At 47.2% G+C, this 20,225-nt stretch overlaps 1 protein-coding gene across 1 annotated transcript in view; it reads left to right on the plus strand.

Annotated features, from left to right (window-relative positions):
• LOC140066004 (uncharacterized) overlaps positions 1–17,240 on the plus strand; it is a 65,513-nt gene extending 48,273 nt beyond the window's left edge. The window contains 2 exon segments of the mRNA XM_072113569.1: positions 14,795–16,469; positions 16,471–17,240. Coding sequence (XP_071969670.1) covers positions 14,795–16,469; positions 16,471–16,672 — 1,877 coding nt within the window. The 3' untranslated portion in view covers positions 16,673–17,240.
• Positions 17,241–20,225: the final 2,985 nt, after the last annotated feature.

Here is a 20,225-nt window from a genome sequence, read left to right on the forward strand (position 1 = left end):
GCCCCGCTATACACACATTATGCACACACACAGCCCCGCTATACACACATTATGCACACACACAGCCCCGCTATACACACATTATACACACACACAGCCCCGCTATACACACATTATACACACACACAGCCCCGCTATACACACATTATACACACACACAGCCCCGCTATACACACATTATACACACACACAGCCCCGCTATACACACATTATACACACACACAGCCCCGCTATACACACATTATACACACACACAGCCCCGCTATACACACATTATACACACACACAGCCCCGCTATACACACATTATACACACACACTGCTCCGCTATACACACATTATACACACACACTGCTCCGCTATACACACACACTGCTCCGCTATACACACATTATACACACACACTGCTCCGCTATACACACATTATACACACACACTGCTCCGCTATACACACACACAGCTCCTCTATACACACATTATACACACACACAGCTCTGCTATACACACATTATACACACACACAGCTCCGCTATACACACATTATACACACACACAGCTCCGCTATACACACATTATACACACACAGCTCTGCTATACACACATTATACACACACAGCTCTGCTATACACACATTATACACACACAGCTCCGCTATACACATTATACACACACAGCTCCTCTATACACACATTATACACACACACAGCACCGCTATACACACATTATACACACACAGCGCCGCTATACACACATTATACACACACACAGCTCCGCTATACACACATTATACACACACACAGCTCCGCTATACACACATTATACACACACACAGCTCCGCTATACACACATTATTCACACACACAGCTCCGCTATACACACATTATACACACACACAGCTCCGCTATACACAAATTATACACACACACAGCTCCGCTATACACACATTATACACACACAGCTCTGTTATACACACATTATACACACACAGCCCCGCTATACACACATTATACACACACACAGCTCTGCTATACACACACAGCTCTGCTATACAAACATTATACACACACAGCTCCGCTATACACACATTATACACACACACAGCTCCGCTATACACACATTATACACACACAGCTCCGCTATACACACATTATACACACACACAGCCCCGCTATACACACATTATACACACACACAGCCCCGCTATACACACATTATACACACACACAGCTCCGCTATACACACATTATACACACACAGCTCCGCTATACACACATTATACACACACAGCTCCGCTATACACACATTATACACACACAGCCCCGCTATACACACATTATACACACACAGCTCCGCTATACACACATTATACACACACAGCTCCGCTATACACACATTATACACGCACACAGCTCCGCTATACACACATTATACACGCACACAGCTCCGCTATACACACATTATACACACACAGCTCTGCTATACACACATTATACACACACAGCTCCGCTATACACATTATACACACACAGCTCCTCTATACACACATTATACACACATTATACACACACACAGCTCTGCTATACAAACATTATACACACACACACACACACAGCTCCGCTATACACACATTATACACACACAGCTCCGCTATACACACATTATACACACACACAGCTCCGCTATACACACATTATACACACACACAGCTCCGCTATACACACATTATACACACACACAGCTCCGCTATACACACATTATACACACACACAGCTCCGCTATACACACATTATACACACACACAGCCCCGCTATACACACACTATACACACACACAGCCCCGCTATACACACACTATACACACACACAGCCCCGCTATACACACACTATACACACACACAGCCCCGCTATACACACATTATACACACACACAGCTCCGCTATACACACATTATACACACACTGCTCCGCTATACACACAGTATACAAACACAGCTCCTCTATACACACACAGCTCCGCTATACACACATTATACACACACAGCTCCGCTATACACACACAGCTCCGCTATACACACATTATACACACACAGCTCCGCTATACACACATTATACACACACAGCTCCGCTATACACAATTATACACACACAGCCCCGCTATACACACATTATACACACACAGCTCTGCTATACACACATTATACACACACTGCTCCGCTATACACACATTATACACACACAGCTCCTCTATACACACATTATACACACACACAGCTCCGCTATACACACATTATACACACACACAGCTCCGCTATACACACATTATACACACATTATACACACATTATACGCACATTATACACACACACAGCTCTGCTATACACACATTATACACACACAGCTCCGCTATACACACATTATACACACACAGCTCTGCTATACACACATTATACACACACAGCTCCGCTATACACACATTATACACACACAGCTCCGCTATACACACATTATACACACACACAGCTCTACTATACACACACAGCTCCGCTATACACATATTATACACACACAGCTCTGCTATACACACATTATACACACACAGCTCCGCTATACACACATTATACACACACACAGCACCGCTATACACATATTATACACACACAGCTCCGCTATACACACATTATACACACACAGCTCCGCTATACACACATTATACACACACAGCTCTGCTATACACACATTATACACACACACAGCACCGCTATACACATATTATACACACACAGCTCTGCTATACACACATTATACACACACAGCTCTGCTATACACACATTATACACACACAGCTCTGCTATACACACATTATACACACACAGCTCCGCTATACACACATTATATACACACACACAGCTCTGCTATACACACATTATACACACACAGCTCCGCTATACACACATTATACACACACAGCTCCGCTATACACACACAGCTCCGCTATACACACATTATACACACACAGCTCCGCTATACACACATTATACACACACAGCTCCTCTATACACACATTATACACACACACAGCTCCACTATACACACATTATACACACACAGCTCTGCTATACACACATTATACACACACAGCTCTGCTATACACACATTATACACACACAGCTCCGCTATACACACATTATATACACACACACAGCTCTGCTATACACACATTATACACACACAGCTCCGCTATACACACATTATACACACACAGCTCCGCTATACACACACAGCTCCGCTATACACACATTATACACACACAGCTCCGCTATACACACATTATACACACACAGCTCCTCTATACACACATTATACACACACACAGCTCCACTATACACACATTATACACACACAGCTCCGCTATACACACATTATACACACACAGCTCCGCTATACACAATTATACACACACAGACCCGCTATACACACATTATACACACACAGCTCTGCTATACACACATTATACACACACTGCTCCGCTATACACACATTATACACACACAGCTCCTCTATACACACATTATACACACACACACAGCTCCGCTATACACACATTATACACACACAGCTCCGCTATACACACATTATACACACACAGCTCCGCTATACACACATTATACACACACAGACCGCTATACACACATTATACACACACAGCTCTGCTATACACACATTATACATACACACAGCCCCGCTATACACACATTATACACACACACAGCTCCGCTATACACACATTATACACACACACAGCTCTACTATACACACACAGCTCCGCTATACACATATTATACACACACAGCTCTGCTATACACACATTATACACACACAGCTCCGCTATACACACATTATACACACACAGCTCCGCTATACACACATTATACACACACACAGCACCGCTATACACACATTATACACACACACAGCTCCGCTATACACACATTATACACACACACAGCTCCGCTATACACACATTAGACACACACACAGCACCGCTATACACATATTATACACACACAGCTCCGCTATACACACATTATACACACACAGCTCCGCTATACACACATTATACACACACAGCTCTTCTATACACACATTATACACACACAGCTCCGCTATACACACATTATACACACAAACAGCCCTGCTATACACACATTATACACACAGCTCCGCTATACACACACATTATAAACACACACAGCTCCGCTATACACACATTATACACACACACAGCTCCGCTATACACACATTATACACACACACAGCTCCGCTATACACACATTAGACACACACACAGCTCCGCTATACACACATTAGACACACACAGCTCCACTATACACACATTATACACACACACAGCTCCGCTATACACACATTAGACACACACAGCTCCGCTATACACACATTATACACACACAGCCCCGCTATACACACATTATACACACACACAGCTCCGCTATACACACATTATACACACACAGCACTGCTATACACACATTATACACACACACAGCTCTGCTGCAAACTCTCTGTACATCCTGAGGTAACGCTGAACCCTCTGAGCAGAGAATCCTGTCAGACCTGGACATGTGACCCCATGGCTCCTCCCACACCCGGGGCTGGTCACATGACTATGACATCACCACAGGTCCTGTATGTGGAGGCGGCTGTGCAGGAGGAGGTGAGGGGTCGCGGCTCTTCTATCAGGGTTACAGGGATACGGGGAGGGGGTGACCGGGCCCATAAGAAGAGAACGGCGGCGGCTGTCACCATGTAATCTCCTCCCAGACTCCTGTACAGGAGATGGTGGATATACGGGACGGAGAGGGAGGGGGACACTGCGCTTCTGTGCTTTCCAGCTCCTCACAGACTTCTGCACTGGAGACAACTGGTGGGGCACAGTATGAAGGGGAGATGCTGGGGGGGCACAGTAAGAAGGGGAGATGCTGGGGGGACACAGTATGAAGGGGAGATGCTGGGGGGGGGCACAGTATGAAGGGGAGATGCTGGGGGGGCACAGTATGAAGGGGAGATGCTGGGGGGGCACAGTATGAAGGGGAGATGCTGGGGGGGGGCACAGTATGAAGGGGAGATGCTGGGGGGGCACAGTAAGAAGGGGAGATGCTGGGGGGGCACAGTATGAAGGGGAGATGCTGGGGGGGCACAGTATGAAGGGGAGATGCTGGGGGGGGGGGCACAGTATGAAGGGGAGATGCTGGGGGGCACAGTATGAAGGGGAGATGCTGGGGGGGCACAGTATGAAGGGGAGATGCTGGGGGGGCACAGTATGAAGGGGAGATGCTGGGGGGGCACAGTATGAAGGGGAGATGCTGGGGGGACACAGTATGAAGGGGAGATGCTGGGGGGGGCACAGTATGAAGGGGAGATGCTGGGGGGGGCACAGTATGAAGGGGAGATGCTGGGGGGGGCACAGTATGAAGGGGAGATGCTGGGGGGGCACAGTATGAAGGGGAGATGCTGGGGGGGCACAGTATGAAGGGGAGATGCTGGGGGGGCACAGTATGAAGGGGAGATGCTGGGGGGGCACAGTATGAAGGGGAGATGCTGGGGGGGCACAGTATGAAGGGGAGATGCTGGGGGGGCACAGTATGAAGGGGAGATGCTGGGGGGGCACAGTATGAAGGGGAGATGCTGGGGGGGCACAGTATGAAGGGGAGATGCTGGGGGGGCACAGTATGAAGGGGAGATGCTGGGGGGGCACAGTATGAAGGGGAGATGCTGGGGGGGCACAGTATGAAGGGGAGATGCTGGGGGGGCACAGTATGAAGGGGAGATGCTGGGGGGGCACAGTAAGAAGGGGAGATGCTGGGGGGGGCACAGTATGAAGGGGAGATGCTGGGGGGGGCACAGTATGAAGGGGAGATGCTGGGGGGGCACAGTATGAAGGGGAGATGCTGGGGGGGGGCACAGTATGAAGGGGAGATGCTGGGGGTGGGCACAGTATGAAGGGGAGATGCTGGGGGCGGCACAGTATGAAGGGGAGATGCTGGGGGGGCACAGTATGAAGGGGAGATGCTGGGGGGGCACAGTATGAAGGGGAGATGCTGGGGGGGCACAGTATGAAGGGGAGATGCTGGGGGGGCACAGTATGAAGGGGAGATGCTGGGGGGGCACAGTATGAAGGGGAGATGCTGGGGGGCACAGTATGAAGGGGAGATGCTGGGGGGCACAGTATGAAGGGGAGATGCTGGGGGGGGCACAGTATGAAGGGGAGATGCTGGGGGGGGCACAGTATGAAGGGGAGATGCTGGGGGGGCACAGTATGAAGGGGAGATGCTGGGGGGGCACAGTATGAAGGGGAGATGCTGGGGGGGCACAGTATGAAGGGGAGATGCTGGGGGGGCACAGTATGAAGGGGAGATGCTGGGGGGGCACAGTATGAAGGGGAGATGCTGGGGGGGCACAGTATGAAGGGGAGATGCTGGGGGGGCACAGTATGAAGGGGAGATGCTGGGGGGGCACAGTATGAAGGGGAGATGCTGGGGGGGCACAGTATGAAGGGGAGATGCTGGGGGGGCACAGTATGAAGGGGAGATGCTGGGGGGGCACAGTATGAAGGGGAGATGCTGGGGGGGCACAGTAAGAAGGGGAGATGCTGGGGGGGGCACAGTATGAAGGGGAGATGCTGGGGGGGGCACAGTATGAAGGGGAGATGCTGGGGGGGCACAGTATGAAGGGGAGATGCTGGGGGGGCACAGTATGAAGGGGAGATGCTGGGGGGGCACAGTATGAAGGGGAGATGCTGGGGGGCACAGTATGAAGGGGAGATGCTGGGGGGCACAGTATGAAGGGGAGATGCTGGGGGGGGCACAGTATGAAGGGGAGATGCTGGGGGGGGCACAGTATGAAGGGGAGATGCTGGGGGGGCACAGTATGAAGGGGAGATGCTGGGGGGGCACAGTATGAAGGGGAGATGCTGGGGGGGGCACAGTATGAAGGGGAGATGCTGGGGGGGGGCACAGTATGAAGGGGAGATGCTGGGGGGGGGCACAGTATGAAGGGGAGATGCTGGGGGGGGGCACAGTATGAAGGGGAGATGCTGGGGGGGGGCACAGTATGAAGGGGAGATGCTGGGGGCGGCACAGTATGAAGGGGAGATGCTGGGGGGGCACAGTATGAAGGGGAGATGCTGGGGGGGCACAGTATGAAGGGGAGATGCTGGGGGGGCACAGTATGAAGGGGAGATGCTGGGGGGGCACAGTATGAAGGGGAGATGCTGGGGGGGCACAGTATGAAGGGGAGATGCTGGGGGGCACAGTATGAAGGGGAGATGCTGGGGGGCACAGTATGAAGGGGAGATGCTGGGGGGGGCACAGTATGAAGGGGAGATGCTGGGGGGGGCACAGTATGAAGGGGAGATGCTGGGGGGGGGGCACAGTATGAAGGGGAGATGCTGGGGGGGGGCACAGTATGAAGGGGAGATGCTGGGGGGGGCACAGTATGAAGGGGAGATGCTGGGGGGGGGCACAGTATGAAGGGGAGATGCTGGGGGGGGGGCACAGTATGAAGGGGAGATGCTGGGGGGGGCACAGTATGAAGGGGAGATGCTGGGGGGGGGCACAGTATGAAGGGGAGATGCTGGGGGGGCACAGTATGAAGGGGAGATGCTGGGGGGGGGCACAGTATGAAGGGGAGATGCTGGGGGGGGGCACAGTATGAAGGGGAGATGCTGGGGGGGGGCACAGTATGAAGGGGAGATGCTGGGGGGGGGCACAGTATGAAGGGGAGATGCTGGGGGGGGCACAGTATGAAGGGGAGATGCTGGGGGCGGCACAGTATGAAGGGGAGATGCTGGGGGGGCACTGCTTTGTGGAGCTACAATATGAGGGGGGGGCTGAATATGAGGGAGCATCATTGTCAAGGGAAGATGGGCAGCACTAAACTGTTTGGAGGTGGAGTAAGGGGCGAGATAAAAGGTGTGGCTGGTGGTGGTGGGGGGGGGGGTTATATAGCACACTGCAACTATCCCTCTTTTGCCACTGCAGATGTTGTGAGGTCAGGTATGATGTTTCTCGATTCCGGATTGCTTCTTATTTTCCAGGAGCCATGACTTTTTATGCTTGTTATCTGTGCACAGTATTCACTTCCTAGTTGCATCACGTCATAGTCTTTGAAATCTACTGAGAAGGTGAAATAAGTCATATGTGGTGGAATAGAAAACTAATTTTTTTTCCTTTTACGGCTTTCACTGTTTGGTCCATACGACACGTTCTCCTTATTCTTTAGACAATGCAATCACAGAGATACCAAATTTACATTATTTTGTTTAAAAATTAGTCCTTGGATTGCTATTTTATGGAAGGATAATGGTCTGTGACGAAGCCCCACTCTCCGCTCACGTCACAGGGCGCTTACACTAGGAAGCCTCACCAAAACCTCCTACTACACAACATACAGTCAGATCTAACTTGACAAAGGTCGGGATGACCGAAACGTCGTAATTTTGATCTGTTTCTTGTGAAAAATCCTCACTGATTTGTTGCTTTATGGTGAAGGCTTAATTATGTGAAAAATTTGTTGAGAAATAAGAATATAGAACGTGTGTGCCATGTTTTCCAATCGGAATTTAGGAGAGACGGGCAATAAAGTGGGGCAATATTTTGTACTATTAACAGATAGTTCATGATTGGGTTGCACAACGCATCAAAACCTCGATACTTGTGTGATAATTTCATACTCAGTCATTTTCGGTACTGAATGACTTGTGCTGTTGCATAGACTCCTAGGGGGATATTTATCATACGCCGGCGCTCGTGCACAGCCCGATAAATTAAGAGGCTGAAGCCTCCTGATGTATCCAGCAGGGTCTCGCGCAGCGCTTATCTGTAGACCCAGCCTGGCGTAGAAATAAATGCAGCCGGTGACTTTTCATATGCACAGTGCTAGCAATGCTGATATGGTGCAGAGGCCCTGATAAATATACCCCCTAGTATCTATCTTCAGGGGAGATTGGCCAGGGAATCCTTTGTATAGATGCGTCGGGTCGGGGAATCCTTTGTATAGATGCGTCGGGTCGGGGAATCCTTTGTATAGATGCGTCGGGTCGGGGAATCCTTTGTATAGACGTGTCGGGCAGCGGCAGAGCAGGAGCCACGTCATCAGGGAAAAACCATCATGTGTCCATTTATGGTGTTTCTACGTCTCTGAAATTATTTCATGTTATTCAATTAAATAACTTTTTGTCCAGATGAGAATTTGAACTCACAGGGGCAGATTTACTTACCCGGTCCATTCGCGATCCAGCGGCGCGTTCTGTGTGGAAGATTCGGGTCTTCCGGCGATTCACTAAGGTAGTTCCCCCGATGTCCACCAGGTGTCGCTGCTGTGCTGAATTCCGTCGGAGTGCACTGAAGTTCACCAAGCCAGGCCGGGTGAAGGTAAGCGCGTGTGAAGCGACACTTTTTTTTTCTTTAAATGCAGCGGTTTTTCTGAATCCGTCGGGTTTTCATACGGCCACGCCCCCCCCCCCATTTCCGTCACGTGCACGCCGGCGCCAATGCCCCACAATCCAATCACGTGCGCCAAAAACCCAGGGAAATTCAGGGAAAATTGGCGCAAAACGGAAAAATTCGGGTAACCCGCCGGAAAACCGCAATTTGGGCCCTTAGTAAATGACCCCCACAACCTCCACTCTCTACCTGCCATAGAGATACAGGACAGCGAATCCATCAACTGGACAATGGACTTACTGGCTGTCAGGGAGAGCATGTTATCTCGCTAGAGCTTCCATATACACTCACCGGCCACTTTATTAGGTACACCATGCTAGTAACAGGTTGGACCCCCTTTTGCCTTCAGAACTGCCTCAATTCTTCGTGGCATAGATTCAACAAGGTGCTGGAAGCATTCCTCAGAGATTTTGGTCCATATTGACATGATGGCATCACACAGTTGCCGCAGATTTGTCGGCTGCATATCCATGATGCGAATCTCCCGTTCCACCACATCCCAAAGATGCTCTATTGGATTGAGATCTGGTGACTGTGGACGCCATTTAAGTACATTTAAGTGAACTCATTGTCATGTTCAAGAAACCAGTCTGAGATGATTCCAGCTTTATGACATGGCGCATTATCCTGCTGAAAGTAGCCATCAGATGTTACAGGGTACATTGTGCTCATAAAGGGATGGACATGGTCAGCAACAATACTCAGGTAGGCTGTGGCGTTGCAACGATGCTCAATTGGTACCAAGGGGCCCAAAGAGTGCCAAGAAAATATTCCCCACACCATGACACCACCACCACCACCAGCAGCCTGAACCGTTGATACAAGGCAGGATGGATCCATGCTTTCATGTTGTTGACGCCAAATTCTGACCCTACCATCCGAATGTCGCAGCAGAAATCGAGACTCTTCAGACCAGGCAACGTTTTTCCAATCTTCTACTGTCCAATTTCGATGAGCTTGTGCAAATTGTAGCCTCAGTTTCCTGTTCTTAGCTGAAAGGAGTGGCACCCGGTGTGGTCTTCTGCTGCTGTAGCCCATCTGCCTCAAAGTTGGACGTACTGTGCGTTCAGAGATGCTCTTCTGTCTACCTTGGTTGTAACGGGTGGCGATTTGAGTCACTGTTGCCTTTCTATCAGCTCGAACCAGTCTGCCCATTCTCCTCTGACCTCTGGCATCAACAAGGCATTTCCACCCACAGAACTGCCGCTCACTGGATGTTTTTTCTTTTTCGGACCATTCTCTGTAAACCCTAGAGATGGTTGTGCATGAAAATCCCAGTAGATCAGCAGTTTCTGAAATACTCAGACCAGCCCTTCTGGCACCAACAACCATGCCACGTTCAAAGGCCTCAAATCACAATGCTCGGTTTGAACTGCAGGAGATTGTCTTGACCATGTCTACATGCCTAAATGCACTGCCGCCATGTGATTGGCTGATTAGAAATTAAGAGTTAACGAGCAGTTGGACAGGTGTACCTAATAAAGTGGTCGGTGAGTGTAGTTACACTGTGGCACCAGCTCCAGGCTCTGGTATATAGAGAAGCATCTTCTCACATCTCTACATATCACTACATTATCTGCTCATTCATACAGTTATATTGATTTAATAAAAATGTATAAGATACAAAATAAATTATACATTTTATTTTAACATTTCCAGGAAAACCTTCACCGTGATCGTTACTGATTCAATGCAAATAATTGGAAACACATATGTGATTGGGCTGAGCCCCCAGACATTTGCATTGCATTTCTAAACACAATGTAATCGCCCCATGTGACCGCACCCTAAACATTGAATCCAGATAATATGTTTTTTTCTTGGAAGTATCGTGTAACTTCTCCTGGTATCACACTCATGATTCTGGTATCGGTGCAACCCTTGTCCATAACCAAAGATGTCTTCAGTTGCTGATAGAATTTGTCTCATCTTATTTCCATTCAGGTTTCTACATTATAGGATCCTTTACTAATCTCAATTGGCCCCTCAAAGATGGAAAATGAGAAGGACACGAGGGTGGAGAGAATCTTCCAGCTCACCCTAGAGATTCTCTTCTATATTACTGGAGAGGTGAGAGATTGTGATGAGGTCACATGACATCATTATCTATGGGAATAACAGATGATAGGACTAGAGAGGTGAGAGATTCTGGAAATGTATGGAGGGAGATGTATCACTGTGTCTCTCCATAACCAGGATTACACAGTAGTGAAGAAGACCTCTAGTGGGCGCTGTCAGGCCTCTGTGTATGAAGGACGGGGGAGAACCCTGAGCCCAATCCCGGCTCCTCCACCTCACCCCCTGATACATGATGACATCAATGAGCAGAAGATCCTAGAAGTCACCCACAAGATGATGGAGCTGCTGACTGGAGAGGTGACACTGCTGGGAATGCTGGGACATTATACAGTAACGCTATGAAGGGATCTGGGTGATGACGGGATCATTGTGTGTGTCAGGTTCCTATAAGGTGTCAGGATGTGGCTGTCTATTTCTCCATGGAGGAGTGGGAGTATTTAGAAGGACACAAAGATGTGTACAAGGACGTCATGATGGAGGACCACCAGCCCCTCACATCAGCAGGTAATAGACAGGACTAAATCCACACGTCCTTTCATTATCTGTATGGAAAGAAGGAATTCAGTCTCTGTGTTTCCTGCAGGAATACTGATCACCGGGGCCGTGAAGGAAGAGACGGAGCTGCCAGGTCAGTATGAACATGTACTAGATCTCCTGAAAGCACAAGAGCATCACCTTCTAAATGTAACCTCTTAGCGCTCAGTGCAGTAATAGTACGTCATGGAGCCGATGCCGGTGCAGCTCATCATCGGAGCTTTAGTGGCATTGGAAAACACGGTGTGTCGGCATCTGTCAGTATCTTACAGCTGACATCCCCATGAAAAACGCTCTGACCAGATGTGTTAACCCATGAAAAACATCAGTATTACAGGGTATTATAATGAACAAGCAAATTAATGATTGCTTGTTCGGTCCCATAGTGGACCAAGTAAAATTAAGTAAAAAAAATTAAAAAATGAATAAACATGCCCCCAAAGCCCAACTACATAAAAAAGTAAAAAAAAAAAAAAAACTCCCAACAAAATAATTTTAACTATCTTGTCCCAAATCAGATAATAAATAAATAAAATTAAAAGACAAGGGGTGGGGCACTGTCTCCTTCTGGAGAAAACAAGGTTTAATCACCAGAGGCGTCAGGGCTTTTTTTACTGTGAGAACTGTCAATATGTGGAATAGCCTGCCTCAGGTGCTGGTCACAGCAGGGACAGCAGAGAGTTTCAAGAAGGGTCTAGATGCCTTTTTACACCTCAGTCGGAAGGTTTCCCGTGGATCTACTTTGGTCTGGGTCCGTCTTCTCCAGCGGCTAGGCGGCTACATTTCCCAGTCATCTCTTGCGCTCCGATGACGACTTCCGGTCGCGATCATGTGGGTTTCGTCAGGGGAAGGGTCTCCTCAGACGGGACACGCGGCTTTATTGACCTGGTGGATTATGTTGGAAAAACTCGGACGCCTTCTCTGCTTCTTTCCCTGGATGCGGAGAAGTCGTTCGACAGAGTGCACTGGGGCTACCTTGAAGAGGTGTTGGGCAAGTTTGTATTTTCTGTAAAAGCAATGAGAGGAATTTTAGCACTCTATACGGAACCATCTGCCTATGTATCTTTAGCAGGCTATACATCTAAACCCTTTTCTATATCGAACGGCACTCGCCAGGGGTGTCCACTATCGCCATTGATTTTTACATTGGTCATGGAACCCTGGCGTAAGCTATTAGATCCTCTAGTGAGATCTCGGGCATCAAAGTGGGCTCTCAGACCCACAAGATCGGCCTATTTGCCGACGATGTAATTATCGCATTAACGAATCCACTCCAGTGGAGTGATCGCTCTGCATTTGGAATTTTTTTCCTGCTTTCCAGTACACGATGTGGAAAATTAAATACCATCACTTTGAAGTGCAATTTGTTATGCAGAAAACAATCCGTCACAAAGCTCTTTACATGTAAAAATAAAAAAGTTACAGATTTTTGAAGGTGGGGAGTGAAAAATGGAAATGAAAAAGCAAAAAAGGGCCAGGTAGTTAAGGGGTTAAATAAGTGAAAACAATTTATCCTGAATTTACACGCGGTGCTCGTATCGTTTCTCTTCTCTTTTTTTCTGAGACAATGGATAAAGCATATTACTGTAGATACTCGAATATAAGCCAACCCGAGTATAAGCAGAGACCCTTAATTTTACCACCAAAAACTGGGAAAACCTATTGACTCAAGTATAAGCCGAGGGTGTGGTATACAGCCAGCCAGCCCCCATGTGGTATACAGCCAGCCCCCATGTGGTATACAGCCAGCCAGCCCCCATGTGGTTTACAGCCAGCCAGCCCCCTGCTAAGCGCGTTACAAATAAAAAACTTAATACTCACCCCCGACCCTCGGCGCGGCTCCCGATCCCCGGCGGCTTATGCCTTCTTTCTTCTCTAGCCGGCAGAGTCGCGTCCATGCGATCTGCCGGCGGGCGCACACTATGATGCGGCAGTGTCGTCATCAGCGGCGACACTACCAGCATAGTGTGCGCCCTCCAGCAGGTCACATGGACTCGACTCTGCCGGCTAGAGAAGAAACAAGACAGAAGAGAGAAAAGGAGCCACTGGGAACCGCACGGAAGATCAGGAGCCGCGCCAAGGATTCGGACATCGGAGGGTTTTAGTTTTTAATTGACTCGTGTATAAGCCGAGGTGAGGGTTTTCAGCGCATTTTTTTTTTTTTTTTTTAAACCTCGGCTGATACACGTGTATATACTGTACTTGGCCCTTTGCCTAACACAAACTTACTGAGCACTGATCGTTCTAAACAGGAGCTCGGGTCAGGAAGGTTCGAAAGATCTTCAGCAACCTAGAAAGGGTCTCTCTATAAAATATCAAAATATTATAACATTTAATGTTTTTTTGGGCAGATGGCTGCAGCAGGAGCTCGGAGGGACGTCTGATATCTTCAGATTTTAAAGGAGAAGAAATTGAGGTCACAGGAGATACTTATGAAGAAAGAGATCCATCCTCAGCACTATACAGCAATGGTCTTTCACCTGTTTCTATGTTATTTGACCCATCTTTTTCCTCATCACAGACTGGGAAAGGAGATGTAATCCAGAAATCAGATATTGGACAACAACTATTTCACGCAGAAGAGAAGCGATTTTCATGTTCGGAATGTGGGAAATGTTATAGAACTAAATCAGTTCTTGCTAGACATCACATGATTCACACAGGGAAGAAGCCATTTACATGTTCAGAATGTGGGAAATGTATTCTCCGAAAATATGATTTTGTTAAACATCAGAGAATTCACACTGGAGAGAAGCCATTTGCATGTTCAGAATGTGGGAAATGTTTTGTCCGAAAAATTGATCTTGTTAAACATCAGAGAATTCACACAGGAGAGAAGCCATTTTCATGTTCAGAATGTGGGAAATGTTTTGTCCGAAAATCAGATCTTGTTAAACATCAGAAAATTCACACAGGAGAGAAACCATTTCCATGTTCAGAATGTGGGAAATCTTTTAGCCGAAAATCACATCTTGTTAGTCATCAAAGAATTCACACTGGGGAGAAGCCATTTTCATGTTTAGAATGTGGGAAATGTTTTTTCCTAAAATCAGATCTTGTTAAACATCAGATAATTCACACTGGGGAGAAGCCATTTTCATGTTCAGAATGTGGGAAATGTTTTTTCCTAAAATCATATCTTGTTAAACATCAGAGAATTCACACTAGGGAGAAGCCATTTTCATGTTCAGAATGTGGAAAATGTTTTTTCCTAAAATCACGTCTTGTTGCACATCAGAGAATTCACACTGGGGAGAATCCATTTTCATGTTCAGAATGTGGAAAATGTTTTTCCCTAAAATCAGGTCTTGTTAAACATCAGAGAATTCACAGTGGGGAGAAACCATTTCCATGTTCTGAGTGTGGGAAATCTTTTAGCCAAATATCAGATCTTGTTAAACATCAGAGAATTCACACTGGGGAGAAACCATTTCCATGTTCAGAGTGTGGGAAATCTTTTAGCCAAATATCAGATCTTGTTAAACATCAGAGAATTCACACTGGGGAGAAGCCATTTTCATGTTCAGAATGTGGGAAATGTTTTGTCCGAAAATCAGATCTTGTTAAACATCAGAGAATTCACACAGGAGAGAAACCATTTACATGTTCAGAGTGTGGGAAATCTTTTAGCCGAAAATCAAATCTTGTTAGTCATCAAAGAATTCACACTGGGGAGAAGCCATTTTCATGTTCAGAATGTGGGAAATGTTATAATGGTAAATCAAATCTTGTTAAACATCAGAGAATTCATGAAGGAGAAAAACAATTTTCATGTTCAGAATGTGGGAAATGTTTTATCCAAAAACTAGATCTTGTTAAACATCAGAGAATTCACACAGGGGAGAAGCCATTTTCATGTTCAGAATGTGGGAAATGTTTTGTCCGAAAATCAGATCTTGTTAAACATCAGAGAATTCACACTGGGGAGAAACCATTTCCATGTTCAGAGTGTGGGAAATCTTTTAGCCAAATATCAGATCTTGTTAAACATCAGAGAATTCACACTGGGGAGAAGCCATTTTCATGTTCAGAATGTGGGAAATGTTTTGTCCAAAAATCAGATCTTGTTAAACATCAAAGAATTCACACAGGAGAGAAACCATTTCCATGTTCAGAGTGTGGGAAATCATTTAGCAGAAAATCAAATCTTGTTAGTCATCAAAGAATTCACACTGGGGAGAAGCCATTTTCATGTTCAGAATGTGGGAAATGTTATAATGGTAAATCAAATCTTGTTAAACATCAGAGAATTCATGAAGGAGAAAAACAATTTTCATGTTCAGAATGTGGGAAATGTTTTATCCAAAAACAAGATCTTGTTAAACATCAGAGAATTCACACAGGGGAGAAGCCATTTTCATGTTCAGAATGTGGGAAATGTTTTACCCAAAAATCAGATCTTGTTAAACATCAGAGAATTCACTGCGGCTAGATACTATTCTCATGGATTTTGGACACGCAGTGGATTTTGTGGTACAGAATTTGAGCATCAGGCAGCAAAATTGCAGCATAAAAAACAGATGATTTTTCTGCAGGTTTAAAAATGGTTGTGGAATTGATGTTGGGTGTAAATTCTTCCATGTGTGCAGATAACCTTACTCTTCAAAGAATCTCATACAAAGACAAAATCCATTCACATTTAAGCCACGAATCACATCTTCTTTATCATCGAGTGAAACAGCCATTTTGTTGTTGTAGTGACATCTTGCTGGGGCCTCCACTGGTCATTCCCAGGAGACTCTGACTAATGACTTCTGTCCTCTAGGAGACCGTGACTTGTCTTACACTGCTTGGATATGTAGTCATGCAATTTCATATATTTGTACGGTAAATGTTTCCTTCATTCTCAAAAAACAAAAACTTTTTAATTTTATTTTTAATCCATAAAAAAATGACAGAGAAAAACTGAAACCTCATTTATAAAAATCGTTTCATGTACACAATAATCTCAAATATTTTCACACATATGAGCGGGGTGAGCACACAAGACATGTCCATGAAAGAAAAACATAAAAATGGCGGTACTGGAATGCCAGTCACGCTGTTTGGGGGTAACTCATCCTGTATCCACCACAGCCTCTCCAGTGTCCTCCAAGCCTCTGGTGGGCCTCCCCGTTCCATATATATGAACTTTACGGATGTCTTCTCGGAGAAGCAAGGAGGCCAAGCACTGGCCATATGACTGCCCTATTGACCTGTTGCCGGGCACGTCTCTGCCACGGGGTCGGGTGTATAATCTGTCAGTACTTGAAACCATGGCTATATCGGCTTATGTGGAGAAGAATCTGCAGAAGTGGTTCATATGTAAGTCCTCTTCTCCTGCTGATGCCGGATTCTTCTTCGAGGCCAAGAAGGATGGTTCTCTCTTCCCGTGCATTGAGTATCGCGGTCATAATAAAGTTACGGTGAAAAACCACTACCTCAGATCACAGAACTCTTTGACCGCCTTCGTGGAGCCAAGTCTTCACCAAATTGGACCTAAGAGAGAGTTAATAAGACTCTGGGCTGCTATCTACGCCATTGTGTCTCCGACCAAATGAACCACTGGTCCACCCTGTTGCCTTGGGCGGAATTTTCCTACGATTCTCTGGACTCTGCCGGTGCAGTTCCTTCTTTATTGTCTATGGACAACATCCACGCCCACCTCTCCCTCTGTCTGTTCCTTCTGATGTTCCCATGGTGGAAGAATTGGTTCAAGATTTCCAGTCCATCTGGAAGCAAACGGGTCACTATACTTTGGGCGACCGCCTGCACCAAAACCCAGGCTGAGAAGAAATGCAGGTTCCCTTCAGTCTTCTCCCTGGCTGATAAAGTGTGGCTGTCTTCTAGGTACATCCGGCTACTTGGGTCCATTTTAGGCGCTGAAGCGCATTAATCCTGTCATGTGTAAGCTTCGTCTTCCTTCCACCATGCGCATCCCAAACCCCTTCCATGTCTCTCAATTGAAGCCAGTCATCCTGTACCGCTTCTCCCGGCATAGTCTGCTCCTGAGGCTGATTCCACCAATATCTTTCAGATAAAGGAGGTTCTGGATATGAAGACAGTTAGAGAGAAGTGGTTCCTCCTTATCGACTGGAAGTGGTTCATACCAGGATGAAAGATCCTGGGAGCCTGAAGACAACATCCTGGACCATGTTGTTCTCCAGAGATTTCTCCAGACGAAGAAGAGGGGGAGGCCAGGGGGTGGGGTACAGTAACGGGTGCTCCTGCGACCCACACCTCCCAGTCCCTCAGCATATCCTCGGCAGGCTGTTTTACCTGACCGCGTTCCAGTGATGTCTCCCGCTGTCTGGCACAAGCGTCCCCGTCTCTTAGAGCACGCTCACACCAGCTCCTTGTGATTTAAAGGGCCAGTGCGCCGCTGATTGGCGCTGATCATCACTTGAGGAAAGCCATTGAGAAAGCGTTCCCTGGCTGTGTATTACTGGTTGTGACCTCCTGCTATGTTCCTGACTCCGATTCTCTGCCGCCTGTCCCCACCTTCTGTTACATCCCCGACTCCAATCCTGTGCTGCCTGTCCTGACCTTCCGCTACATTCCTGACACCGATCTTGCCTGCTGACTCTGTACCCCGCCTTGGCAAAAACCGCTAGCAAGTTGCACCTGTGGAGCGACCTGGTAATATCCCGCGGCAGCAAGTCCAACCCGCTTTGGAATGGGCTTTAGTGAAAATCCCATACTTTATGACAAACCCGACAATTACTGCCCCACCACAGTATATGACCCAATTCTTTACATTACAACCCCCTAATTGTGCCACCCACCTAATTAATTCACCCTCAATGCAACCAATACACTAAATAATCCCTAATCACAACCACCTAAAGAAATCCTTCACCTAATTATACCTACACCATGTAATTTACCCAATAGTAGCTTAGGTCCCCCCCAGAGTCCCTAGTAATGTCCTCACAGCCATGGCAATGCCCCCCACAGTACCCTAACGATATCCCAACAGCCTGTACTGCCCCCCACTAATGTGCCCCAGTAATATTGCCCAAAGCTCCTACAGTAATGCTCTTACAGCACCCTGCAATGTCACTTCAGCCACCTTAATGTGCCCCCTCTGCCTAATTTGAACAAAAAAGCCCTCTCATAGTCCCCTCTGTCTTCATGCTGTGCACTGCAGGACTGAGAAGCAGTGACATCATCAGCTCACATCCAGGGCCACTACTAGGAATTTTGGGTCCCCTGACTGGAAGATTTTTGTGGACTCCCCGCCGGTGTCCATTCCCACATTGATACATAACATTATACACAATTTTATTTTAGATAAAAACATTTTGAGCCCTGACAAGCTAGACTCTGCATGTGCCCACACAGTGTATACATAGCTCCTGCACGTGCCCACTCAGTATATAGACAGCAGCAGCATATGTCCCCTCAGTATATAGATAGCCCTACCAGTCCACAGTCAGCCTCCCTTCCAGTTCAGATGCCTCCCTTTAGTGAAATGTCCAGCCAGATGCCCCCTTTAATGGAAGGTTCACCACAGATGCCCCCTTTAATGAAATGTCCTGCCAGATGCCCCCTTTAATAAAATGTGCACCCCAGATGCTCCCTTTAATGAAATGTCCACCCAGATGCCCCCTTTAATGAAATGTCTTGCCAGATGCCGACCTCCTCATCAGATCTGGTCCAAGATGTATGTGGGTTCCTGCACCTCCTGTGCTCGTAATAAGCCATCACGCCTCAAACCCACTGGTCTCCTGATGCCATTGCCGATAACCAGCTGCCCATGGACTCACGTGGCCATGGACTTTGTCACGGACATTTCATCTTCCTCATGTGAATACCATCATCCGGGTGGTAACCGACTGGTTCTCAAAGATGTCTCATTTTGTCCCGCGGCCAGGTCTGCCGTCTGCTCCTTGCCAGCCAGTTCTTCACCCACATCTTTCGGCTACATGGACTTCCGTTAGATATTGTTTCGTATCCAGTGGTCCAGTTTGTCTCCCGCTCCTGGCGATCCCTGTGTAATCAGCTGCAGGTGAAATTGTACTTCTCTTCTGCGTACCATCTGCAATCTAATGGACAGGTAGAGAGAGTTAACCAAACTCTGGGCTGTTACCTATATCATTTTGTCTCTGCCCG

The sequence above is a fragment of the Engystomops pustulosus genome, chromosome 6 (genome assembly GCF_040894005.1).
Source record: "Engystomops pustulosus chromosome 6, aEngPut4.maternal, whole genome shotgun sequence".
Classification (NCBI taxonomy): Eukaryota; Metazoa; Chordata; class Amphibia; order Anura; family Leptodactylidae; genus Engystomops; species Engystomops pustulosus.